The sequence below is a fragment of the Rattus norvegicus genome, chromosome 18 (genome assembly GCF_021556685.1).
Source record: "Rattus norvegicus strain SHRSP/BbbUtx chromosome 18, alternate assembly SHRSP_T2T, whole genome shotgun sequence".
Classification (NCBI taxonomy): Eukaryota; Metazoa; Chordata; class Mammalia; order Rodentia; family Muridae; genus Rattus; species Rattus norvegicus.
The window spans coordinates 231,555-244,301 of NC_141551.1; the positions used below are offsets into that span (position 1 = coordinate 231,555).

At 41.6% G+C, this 12,747-nt stretch overlaps 1 protein-coding gene across 13 annotated transcripts in view; it reads left to right on the forward strand.

Annotated features, from left to right (window-relative positions):
- Positions 1 to 1,430: 1,430 nt before the first annotated feature.
- Positions 1,431 to 12,747, forward strand: part of Mtmr1 (myotubularin related protein 1) — a 33,508-nt gene continuing 22,191 nt past the window's right edge. For 3 of the 13 annotated variants that reach the window (XR_015642379.1, XR_015642376.1, XR_015642380.1), the window contains exons 1-3: positions 1,431 to 1,711; positions 3,602 to 3,707; positions 7,932 to 7,955. Coding sequence is in view for 6 of the 13 variants with exons in the window: in XM_087593021.1 (XP_087449147.1) it covers positions 1,569 to 1,711; positions 3,602 to 3,707; positions 9,850 to 9,900 (300 nt within the window). In the remaining 7 variants the exon portion in view is untranslated. 13 annotated transcript variants of the gene reach the window in all.

Below are 12,747 nucleotides of genomic sequence, written 5' to 3' on the forward strand. Positions count from 1 at the left end.
TATACAAAGAATTAATTATAAACCAACATATAAAAGAGTGAAAGAAAAAAAAAGAAATTACACGATCATCTGAATTGATGCCAAAAAAGCCTTTGACTAAAATCTAACACCTCCACATGGTAAAAGTACTAGAGAGATCAGGGACACAAGGTTCATGATGAAGCATAATCATATCCATAATACAGCAAGCCAATATCTAACATTAAGGTAAGTGGAGAAAAATATAAAGAAATTCCACCAAAATCTGGGATGAGACAAAGCTGCCAACTCTCTCCCTTTGTATTTTACAATTCTTTTTAAATTTTCTGACCAGAGCAATAACACAACTAAACGAGATAAAGGGAATACAAATTGGAAAAGAAGAAGTCAAAGTAACACTACTTGCAATCATATTATAGTATACTTGAGTAAGCAATTATTTTTTGCAGATAACCCCAGCAGCTGTTAAACACTTTCATCAAAGTGCAAATTTGATATAAAAGTGACTCAGAACTACACCAATTACCCAATTAACCAAGAAATCAGTTGCCCTCCTTCATACAAATGATATGTGGGCTGAGAAATAAATTAGGGAAACAAAACACTTTACAATATCCACAGATAATACACAAATATCTTGGCAGGGGTGTAACCAAGCAAGTGAGAAATCTGTATGACAATAACTTTAAGTTCCTGAAGAAAGAAATGGCAGAAGATATCAAAGAATAGTAGGATTTACAGATTAAAAATGGCTGTTTTACCAAAAGGCATCCACAGATTCAAATCAATCCCCATAAAAATATCAACACAATTTTTATGTATGTAATTTATGTACATAATGTATTTTTTAATTATAATTCTTAAATTCATATGGAAAAAGTTAAGGATAGCTAAAACAATCCTAAATAGTAAAAGAACTTTGCAGAAATCACACACAGACACACACACACACACACACACAGATGCACACAGACACACACAACACACACACAGACACACACAGACATACACCACACACACATACACACACACACAGACACACACCACACACACACACCCAGATGCACACAGACACACAGAACACACACACACACACACAGATGCACACAGACACACAGAATACACACACACACACCCAGATGCACACAGAATACACACACACACACACACACACACACACACACACACACACACACACACACACACACACACACACACAAAGAGGTGGTAACCTGGGGCACACAGTGTGAAATCATCTGACAGCGTCCGGATTCCAATTTGTATGCAGAGCAAAGCGCACCTTGCACTACCAAACCTTAGAGGCTGCGCCGGCCCCATGCTCAGCCACTGCGGGTTCGGGGCCGGGTCTGCCTTGGCTCCGCCCTGTTCCTGGGCCCGCCACGCCCCGCTCTCACTGAGCGGACCACGCCCCCCACTTCCCTGCGCGCGGCCTTGTGGGTAACGCGGGGCCGCCAGGTGACGGCTCACGGCGGCGGCCGCCTGACGCGGGTGGTCGATCGTCGGAGCGGGGCGGAAGGGGCGCAGTCGGGGAGATCGGGGGTCACGGGAGCCGCCGGACCTGACGCGTGATGGACAGGCCGGGAGCGGCGGCGTCGGGCTGCGAAAGCGCTGCGGGCCCCGGGCCGGGACCGGGCGCCAGCTGGAGACCCGCTCGTGTTGCGGGGGGCGCTTCCGGCAGTTCCCGACACCCCAGCATGGAGACCCTGGACAGGTGAGTGGGGCTCGGGTGACACAGCCCCGCGGTGCCCAGATCGAGGCCCGGCGTCCCCTCCTGGCTCGGCGGCGACTTCTAGTAGGTTTCCCTGTCCCCATCTCGGGCCGCTGCCTGGGACTGGCTGCCCCCTTACTTCCGCCCGACAGTTCTTGGCTTCGGAGCTTACTTTCCGCCCACAGTTCTTGGCTTCGAAGCATACTTCCGCCCACAGTTCTTGGCTTCGAAGCTTACTTCCGTCCACAGTTCGTGGTTTCGAAGCTTACTTCCGCCCACAGTTCTTGGCTTCGGAGCTACCCCCTTCCCCCAACATTTCTCGGCTTCGGAGCTTCCCTCCGCCCGGCAGTTCTCGGCTTCGGAGCCGTCACACCCACGCCAATGCCTGTTCCCCTTTTGTGCGTCCCTGGCCCGAGCCGAGGATCGCCCGGGGGAAGCCACGTGGCTTTTTATTGTCACCTTCCTGTGTAAACGGTGTGATTTTAAGATCCACTTCCGCCGCCGCTGCCGCCGCCGCTCGAGGCGGAAGCTGAGTTCCCCCAGGTAGTGGATTTGTCCCGGATGGTGGTGGAGACACACAGATTTGAACACCTGAGAGGGAGGAGTGCGTGAATAAACTGAAGACCAGGACTCCCTGACAAACCTGTGCAGTTAGAGGAGGAAACTCAGAACAAGATGGGTTCCTGTTTAAACATCGTGACTTTAGGATTTTTTTTTTTTTGCACTTTAACAGAGATGCGCGTTCAAACCTGATGCGACAGAACCCTAAAGTCACGGTGTTAAACACGAACCTATTTTCCTGACGCGTACTCAGTGAGTGTCTGTGTGATTGACACTCTGAACGGCACAGTTTGTTGTTGTTGTTGTTTTGTTTTGTTTTCCTTTTAGGGTTTTTTAGGTACCCGAGTCCCCCCACCCCCCATCCCCCCTATCCCCGCTTCCGAGGTAGCTTTAAGTATGTGAGTTCGAAGCCATATCCGACCGGGAGAGGCCGCCCCCCAATCGGGTGATGACAGGAGATGTCCGCGACCTCCGAAGACGGGCAGTGGGGTGACAGGCAGCGCCCTCACCTTTCCACTGAGGCGCCATCGCAGCGCATTGTCATTTATCGATCACGGAAAACTGACCGCAGAATAAATGATCAATAACAAAGAGACATCTGAACGGCCAGGCCGCAGAGTTTTTCACTTTCCCTGGGGAAGCAGCTGCGGTCCTGGGAGAAGATGTGGCTTCCCGAAGGTCACAGACGCAGCTGTTCAGAGAAGCAGGTCCTGAGCCCGGACTATTATACCCCAGGTTAGCCCAGACCTTTTATATCCCAGGTTAGCCCAGACCTTTTATACCCCAGGTTAGCCCAGACCCTTTATACCCCATGTTAGCACAGACCATTATACCCCAGGTTAACCCAGACCATTATACCCCTGAGCCTATTAAACCCCCGTGTGACTCTCCTGGACCAGGCCATTTCCTGTTGTAGATGAGAAAATGCATGGATACCCATCACCCACTCCTCTCTCCAAACAGCACAGTCAGCGCTGAGACACAGAGGAGATTCTGTGGTTTGCAAACAGCTCCAGGGGGGAAGGGTGCAGTCAGGGGTGGTAAATATAGTAAGTTATATAATAATAATAATAAGTTATATAACAATAAGTTATGTAATAATTATAAGTTATATAATAAGTTAAATAGCAAGTTAAATAATAAGTTATATAGTAATAATAATGATAATAATAATGATAACTTATAATAACAAGTTCCAGGTCAGCCTGGGCTACAGAATAAGGCGGTCTCTGAAAAGAGACACTGTGGAAAGCAACAGGATATATAAACTATATATTACTATATGTCTTATCTATACATCCGTACCCAGGTCTAACCGTGCCGTCCCCTCAGCCCCGCAGGGTCGCACGTGGAGTGGTGCAAGCAGCTCATCGCGGCCACGATCTCCACACAGATGTCAGGCTCGGTGACGTCAGAAAACGTGTCCAGGGATTACAAGGTGAGTGCCCTGGGGCGATCGATCGCTGTCGGTGTAGAAATTGAGCCTTTGATCCGTTATTGGTATAGAAATTGAGTGATTGATCCGTTATCGGTATGGTGTTTAATCTGAAATGTTGGTGGAAAACACCGCCCATTTTCTCTCTCTTGCTCATTGATTTGTAATTGAGAGAGAAAAAATTGTCCCAAGGTTTCAATCAAAAAAAATTTTTTTAAACCGAGCTCCATTTTATGAGAAACGGTTCATGGGCACATCGGTGCCGCCTGCCGTGTACATGCCAAGCACAACTCACAAATTATAAACCTCATGCCAGATTTGCAGATTTAGTCATAAATCATGAATTTTTTTTTGTGTGGTGGAATCGGTTCGTCCTAAAACGGTTACCGGGCGCTTTTCTTAGGAAGTGAGATTCTTAGGCCCATTGGAAATCGGGGTCTCAGTCCCAACATTGGATCAAAGGCAAAACCTTCAATGGATCACTCATGTTTCGTAACTAAATCTACAGATTCGGCATTAAATCTATAATTTGCGAGTTGTTCTTCTTTTCAGAGAAATATATTTTAAAGAACAAAAGCATGAAGTCATCCTAAAGCACACAGACTGGTATACGCACAACATGGAAACTTGGAGCGACCATTTTGGGCCTCGGGCATAGAAGCCAAAAGGTCTAGGATCGAAGTTCCAGCCGTTACTAGAAAAGACTTATTTGTAAAATTAATTATTAATTAGTAATTAATAATACTAATTATCGTGTGAATTCCCTCCTCAAGACGCACACAGATGAGATGGAATTGCGGAATGACAGGTACTTGCCAGGCATTGCCGTAGCTGAGTGGGCAGGCGGGTAGGACTAGTTAATCCGTGCTCACTTTATTATTACTTGCTATTAACTACCAACCCATCCTAATATTAACTTGCTAATGAACATCGTTAAAAGAAACGCGAGAATTTTTTTTTCCCCTTTCGTTTACCCTCCCCTCGCCAACTCAGTTGCATTCATTGAACCAGGCCAATGTATAGGAAAAAAAATCTTGGGGTCGTTTTATGAATAAGATCAAAATACGTTGTATGAAGTTCCCGAAGGATTAATAAAGACGTCATTTTTAAAATTCTTGCCCTTGAATTTATTTTTTAAAAATAAGACTGTCAGGCTGGAAAGGTGGTTCAGTGGTTAGAACACTGACTGCTCTCCCAGAGGTCCTGAGTTCAGATCCCAGCAACCACAGGGTGGCTCACGATCATCTGTCATGGGATCCGATACCCTCTTCTGGTGTGTGAGGACAGCGACGGTGCACATAAATCCATAAATCTTAAGAAAAAAAAAGACTGTTATCTTCCTGTATTTTTCATAGATTAGATAAAATAATATAGTTAGAAATCACAGCAAAATATTTCCAGTGCCTCTATAGAAATGGTACAACCATTATTACACAATACACACATACACACACACACACACATACACATACACATACACACAATGCACACACATACTCATGCATACACACATACACACAGAGGCACACACACACATACATACATACACGGGCACACATACACGTGCACACACACGTACATACAAACATACACATACACGCATACACAATACACACACATACACACACACACACACATATGCGCACACGCACGGGTAAAAAAAACAAGTGTGACTTGACTGGAAGGAGGGATTTTGTTGGGTAGCACACATAGTGCTGGCTGTGTGTGATCACTGGGGTCACAGGGTCACGGCCGGAGTTTAAATGTTTACCTGCCTTTGTTTCTAGAATGTTCCACCCAACAGTGTGCTATGGGGACACCTTGCTTCCTCTGGCTGTGGAATCATCGCTGTGATGTCCCCATCCCCCGTGGCATTTGTTTCCCTTCTCGTTGTGTCTGTGGCCCTGGCTCCATTTCTTTGCAAGGTCCAAACTGAATTTTTCGAAAAATTTTCAAAAAAACTTGAATGTCAGCTCCGGCGTTTTCTTCCTTTCTTAGTTTGCATTTTCTATCCGGAGAGGAAATTCTGCTGCTGTGGAACTGTGTTCATTTCTGGATCCTCCACAGAAATTTCCGGAGGAGCTTTTTTTTATTTTATTTTTTTCAGGATTCACTATCCGACCTGAAAATCTAGGACCATCTATGCCTGAAAGCCCAGCTTTATGGGTGACTCATTATTTGTAGACTGCAGACTTGGGCATCTCCATAACAGAGAGGGCAGATATAAGAGAGATATGCAGAATCAAGGGTCCGATACGCCCCATAAACCCATTTTTACAAATCGGGTTTCCTTTTTCATTGCTGCGCAATATTCCAATCGTTCTTATAAGTATACAGTGCTATCTCAGCATGGCTTTAATTTATGCACGTCTGCGCTTTACCCCTGTTATTCCATGATACTGAAGGACTTTTTGTGATTTCCTCCCTTGCTCTGTAGCTTGTCAGCTCTTGGGTACGGAGACCCCCAGCCGCTTTCTCTTCATCGCTTCACACTTTGGGTTGCTCTTATCTTTTAGACAATTTGTAGATATTTTAGCTACTGTTGACATGGAAAAAGTCTGTCTGTTCTGCCTTTGCAGAAACAGAGAGAGCAGGTCCCAGTATTTGAAAAAAGTAATTCTTTTTCGTGGAATGTTCATCTCCTCTCACCCATTAAGATATTTTAAACCGGAAGACATTGCTCAAACAGACGGCGATCGGACTTTGTGAAATGTCCTCCACCAAAGAAGTACATGCAGACGGTGGAGGAAATCACGAAAAGTCCTTCAGTATCATGGAATAACAGGGGTAAAGCGCGGATGTGCATAAATTAAAGCCATGCAGAGATGACATGGGCCGGGGTCGCACAGGGAACTCCACACAGGCCTCATCCCCCAGAAGGGCAACTCCAGCTTGGGTCTTGGGACCATTTGCTCGGAAATAAAGTCAAGAAATTTAAATGAAACAGAGGAAGAATCCAAGATGATTCAGACTTAGGTCCAGACCTCGGATGGACCATGGTAGCCCTGTCAAACATAGGGGTGAGGAAGAGGGGATAGAATATAATATAGTATACAATATAGTATATATAATATAGAATTTATAGAATATAATATCACATATAACATGTAATATATATAATATAGAATACATAGGATATAATACAGTACATAATATAGTATATAGTATTATATAATATAGAATTTATAGAATATGTAGAATATAGTATATAATATGCATAATATATAATATAATATTTGTAATATAGAATATATAGAATATAAGTATATAATATATAATATATGATATATGGAATATAGAATATATGGAATATAATATATGATATAGTTTATGGAATATAGAATATATGGAATATAATATATGATATAGTTTATGGAATATAGAATATATGGAATATAATTAATATACAATATATGATATAGTATATATAATGTAGAACATATGGAATACAATATGGTATATAATATATAATATAGTATATATAATATATAATATATATAATATACATTTAAAAAAAACACTGACAATGGATTAAAGTTAAGACATCCAGAAACTTTAAACCGTTAGAGACCAGAAGGAGGTTGTAGTCTGTTTGTTTTTGTTTTTTCTATTCTGAAGTTTATTTTCTCATCTGAAAGCACAGGTCACTAAGGAGAAACCGGGTTACGTTTTGTGATTATCTTGCTGTTAGGATACTGAGTCCATACATCGCTGAATTCATACAATACCTCCAGTCTTTTTAAACAGAAACATCACTTACTTTGGAAATGCAGTCCGCTCGCAATCACTCGTGAAAATGCGTGCTGTAAAAGGCGTGTGTTTAGAAAGTTGGGGATGAAGGAGATGCGTTTCTTCAAATCAGACACTTCCCTGGAAATTACGGGACAAACGTGTCAGGCATTGATTTGATATTAAATAAAACTTCAAGAGTAAACATATGGTGGAGGATTATATTATAATAATATGTAATATGATATTTCTTTGGGACTAGACTGTTGAATCTAACAGCATCTTTCACAGGTCATCTTTCCGTGATATCATATAATAATGTATAATATGTATAATATTTCTTTAGGACTAGACTATTATAGAGGATGATAATATTATAATAATATATAATACATATGATATTTCTTTGGGACCGGAAAATCGAATCTAACGGCATCTTTTGCGGGTCCATAAGAACATTTCCGTGACCATGATGATGTTCTGTATTTTAACTGACAGGTTTTCAGGAGACCAGATACCAGGGTAAGGATATTCGGCTTTCGGCAGATGGGCCTTCCACTCGTATATGTCTGTGTTTTATGCACACTTGGTTTGTACACGTCCCTCTGATCAGCGTGCTCTGCCGTGTTGCAGCTTTAAGTGCTTACTGGAGATGCTTTGTCTGCTATGGGTTTTTAAATGTGCGATTCTTTAACGCGTTAAGGTGGGGAAAATTGTTACCAGTGTGATGTATGGTCTTTCCTCAGACCATATGGATTCTGACCCAAGGGATGGTCACAGCCAGTGCTGTGTTGGCCTCTTTTAAAAAAATATGCTTTTAATGGAAACAAAATTGTATCCCTTTTGTCCCTCTTCTCTAATTATGATTGTTTCACACGTACATAATACATATGTAAGTGTATGTATGGTCCGTGTGATTCATGCTTGCTGCGTGGTTCACGCTAAAAGAACTCAGCAACTCAAAAAGCGACCGTCTTTTGTCCGTCCAACCCAAGTACGATTTTAAGTCATGCTTGCGTTTACACGTGCAATGCAAAGTAAAAACAAAAAAACAAAAAACAAACAAACAAAAAAAAAACTTGAAGCACTAATCTTGGAGCAAGATTTACAGAAGTCGGTATTTTTTAAACGCAGATAGAGCGAATTACAGCTTTTATCTTCCTCATGATTTTCCTTCTGTTTCAGAATTTTCATAAAGCAGGACAAAGATTGATAATTTGCACACATTTAACTCCTGGTGTCAGATGTGGAAAAATTAACTTATTTTCGTTACACGCAGACAATCTGGATTTTCATAGCTCAATCGAATTATTTCAGTGTGAAATCTGTAACCTTCTTGCAAAGCCAGGGACGTGGTATGGAAATGACCAAATTGAGCAAAACTCTTACCTCGTTTCCTTTGGTTCTTGAGATTTATTTTCTTTCATCAATTCACACAGTTCAATATCTGCGTTTGGCTCACACTTGTATGGACTTTGAAGCACTGTGAGAATTCGTTCTGAGGAATCACTAGTTTTTCCGTTCTGACATTTTAAAAGTCACACAGTGAGTGATGCTGTTGTTCACGCATGTAAAAATTAGAAATTTAGAATTTTTTCCAGTGCCATTGGAACCGATTTCATATTAGTTTTAATATTTTCACGGTTAGAAATCTGATGCCACTTTAAAAGGGGGTTATAATCCTGTCACATCGATTCCGTGAAAGTTAAGAACCGTGTGCCTTTAAACAAAAAGAATGAAATGAATACCGTGAAGCGTTGCGGTCTTTCTTCGAAGCATGTTTTCGATATTATAGTTGGAAATATTTAACGTGATGTTGATTGTAAGTCACAGTGGTTAATTAGTAATAAGTAATAAACTAGTGCACATATGTATTTTTATATATGTGTATGTTATCTATAAAATCTTGAGCATGTGTCATGTGCACGTATGCAATGAAACTTATCCCTGGGTAACATAACAACCCTTTAGGATATGCAAATACTCACTCTGTTTAAAATACTCATGTACAACTTACATGTATTGGCGTGACTCTGCCTTTCATGTGGTTTCCATGATGTGCTTTACGAGCACACAATGTGACTGTTGGCGTTCTTTGCTGTTTGCTACGGTGTTGCTTAGCCTTATGAACCCAATGCATTGTTCAAAATCCACGCTTGCTTTTCATTTTTCTACCCCAACACAAACACGGAAAATAGACAACCGCATTTTAGGTCAAGGATGCTATAGGTGGTACACACGTTATTTCCTTAACCCAAAGGGGGCAGGTGTGGTAGTTTGCAGAGCCGTGGAAGGCATGTCAGCTTTTCCACGCTCACTGTCTCCCAAGGAAATTCTGTCTGTTCACCTGTGTGTTTGCACCTGTTTCTCTTTCTCTCCTCTGCCCTTCCTCGTCCATGTACCCGGTGCTGTGCAGGAGCTACAGGAAGAACACAATGGCTACCCTTCTGCAGCTGAAGCTGATCAGGTGGCAAGTTCTCCATGTTCATCTGTTCATGGCTGCAGACCATGTATCTAGATGCCATTTCACACTAGATATCTCGGCCATAAGCAAAGCTTTTTGCCACCATAGTAGTGCTCTCCCATCTGCATCTGGCAGATCCCACTGCAACATTATTTGCAAAAATTGGTTTATCCAACATTGGTCGACTAGAAATGGGTTCATCCACACCTCCAGGTTACCCAAGATAGGGTTGCGTCACCTTTACCACTGTAAGATTACGAAGTGTTTGTAACAGGGACCTAGAGGGGTGAGCACACAATGTGACAGGTTCTCTGCAAGGGTGTGAACTTTTCTTTACTCAGAGCTGAGCGGTGAAGCTGAGGTGAAAAGCACCAGCTGCTCTTTAAATTCCCGGCGTCCACATGGCAGCTCCAGTTCTAGGTAATCCGGTGCCTTTTTTTCTGGCCGTGCAGCCACAAATGTATGCACATGAAGGCAAAACACCCACACGCATGAATTAATGTCATATAAATTTTAAAGTTACGTTGCATGTGCCTAACAGGGCACGTGGTCTTTTGCATGTGTGGGATGAGCAAAAGCATTTTATTTTTATCAATCAGAGTGCAGAATCCTGCTCTTTGCGTCATACTTCCAGATGTTCTCCAGGTTCACGAAGCAGTGATGTGCTTCCTACTGTTGCTATAGAAACCAAATCATTGACCCCCAGAAGCATCTTTTAGGACTGTCAGAAAATCACTTCTTGGGCATGCAGCTGTTACGTAAGCTGTCCACCTGGGCATGCAGCTGTGCATGCAGCTGTTACATAAGCTGGAAGTTTGGATTCACGCTTGTAAAAAACCGGAAAGGTCAGAGGTCATTTGGGCAGGTTGGATCCCTCAGGGACAAAGCTGGGTGGGGAGGGTTGTTGATGTTACCTAGACATTCGGAATCGAAGCACCGAGGTTGAGATGAGGTCACGGGGAGTTGTTCAGCCGGGCAGAAGAGGCACGTGCTCCAAACAGGTTGGATAAATCAAGGGTTAGATTGTGTCCTGTGCAGCTCAGTGGTCGCAGTCAAAGCTCAGTGCAGCGCAAGTGTGAGTACCATCTCCTGACACACCTGTGTTTAATGATCATTAGTGTAAGTCTTGTATCGACACACATATAAGTATTTCCTGTGTCTTTATACTTTCAGAATTATTTTCCAATAATCATCAATTTTTCTATGAGTATTTTCTGAGTCTTTAAATCTTGAGGAATATCGTCCACAAATAACTTCAAATTTTTTTCTGAAATATTTTTTCTGTTTATTTTTTTAATTTCAGGGTTATTTTCTGAAAAACATTGTTTTCTGAAAATATTTTCAGAATGTTTTTATCAGAAACTTGAATTATTTCCCTTAAATACCTCCTGAGTCTTTAATGTTTTGAGGATTATTTCGTATTTTCAGAATGATTTTCCACAAAAAAGTCAATATTTTTCCTTAAATATTTCCATTCTCTTCAATATTTTGAGAATTATTTTTTTCCCAGGACGATTTTCCTAGAAGAAGGTCAATGTTTTTTACCTAAATATTTTCTTCATCTTTAAGTTTTGAGGATTATCTTACAAAAGAAATCCAATCAAAAAAATTTTTAATATTTATTTCTGCATCTTTTATGTTTTAAGGATGATTTTCTGAAACATAAAATGTCTCATAAAGGGGTTGGGGATTTAGCTCAGTGGTAGAGCGCTTAAGGCCCTGGGTTCGGTCCCCAGCTCTGAAAAAAAAAAAAAGTCTCATAAAACGCACAGATATTTCTAGTCGTATTTGACGACCAACAATGGGACAAGAAGGCAACCAGTCGTTCCCTACTGTTTAACTTGAAGTAGCCTCGTGGGTGGTGCTGGGGGGTTTCACTGTCCAGTCCAGGCTGGAAATCTTGAAAACGTTTGATGTGGTTGCTCTGAAGCTGAAAAGGCATCATCTCTTCCCAAACCCCATCTAGATGCTATGATGAGAGAAGCCTGTTTTCATAAATAGATTCCAGAATAACTCATCCCCAGTTATTTTTTTCTTAAAGATTTATTTATTTATTTCATGTGTGTGGGTGCACTTCACACACACCAGAAGAGAGTGCCAGATTCCATCACAGACAGTCGTGAGCCACCATGTGGTTGCTGGGATTTGAACTTGGGACCTCCTGGAGAGCGGTTGGTGCTCTAACCAGCAAGCCACCCTTCCAACCCCCTCAGTATTTTTAAATATAAGCTATGGAATCTCGGTCTATATGCTGCGATATTTGCTCAGTCAAGTGAAGCCTCAGATCGAGGCTCCTGTTAAGGTCGTTGGTATTTTAGTGTTTGTGAAACAAATTGTTTAAAAGTATGTGTGCCTTATGGAATAAAAAGCACATTTATGCCTTATGGACTGAAAAGCACATTTCCAAGCCCGATATAAGTAAAAGGGAATCTATATATGGGGCTAAGGGTGAAGCTCAGTGATGAACCATGCTTAATTAAGGCCTTGGATTCGTGTGTATACATATATATATATTCGTGTATATACATATATGTATATGTATAACATATATACATATACATATATGTATAACATATGTATATGTGCATATACATATATTCATTTATGTATATATATAATGAAATGACTGTAAAATTGGACATTAAGTGGAAAAAGTCAGCCAACTTTGTATGTAAACCTGAGATGTGACGTTAAGATGGGGGCGTGGCTTGGTGACAGCACACCCGCTTGGCACATCCAGTGTCTTAAGCTTGATTCCCCGGCGCTATAAAATCAAAATCTCACAGGTACTTTCGGTTAATTAAAAAGAAATCTGTACCGAAAATTAAAAATTCAAATTGAATGGATTAT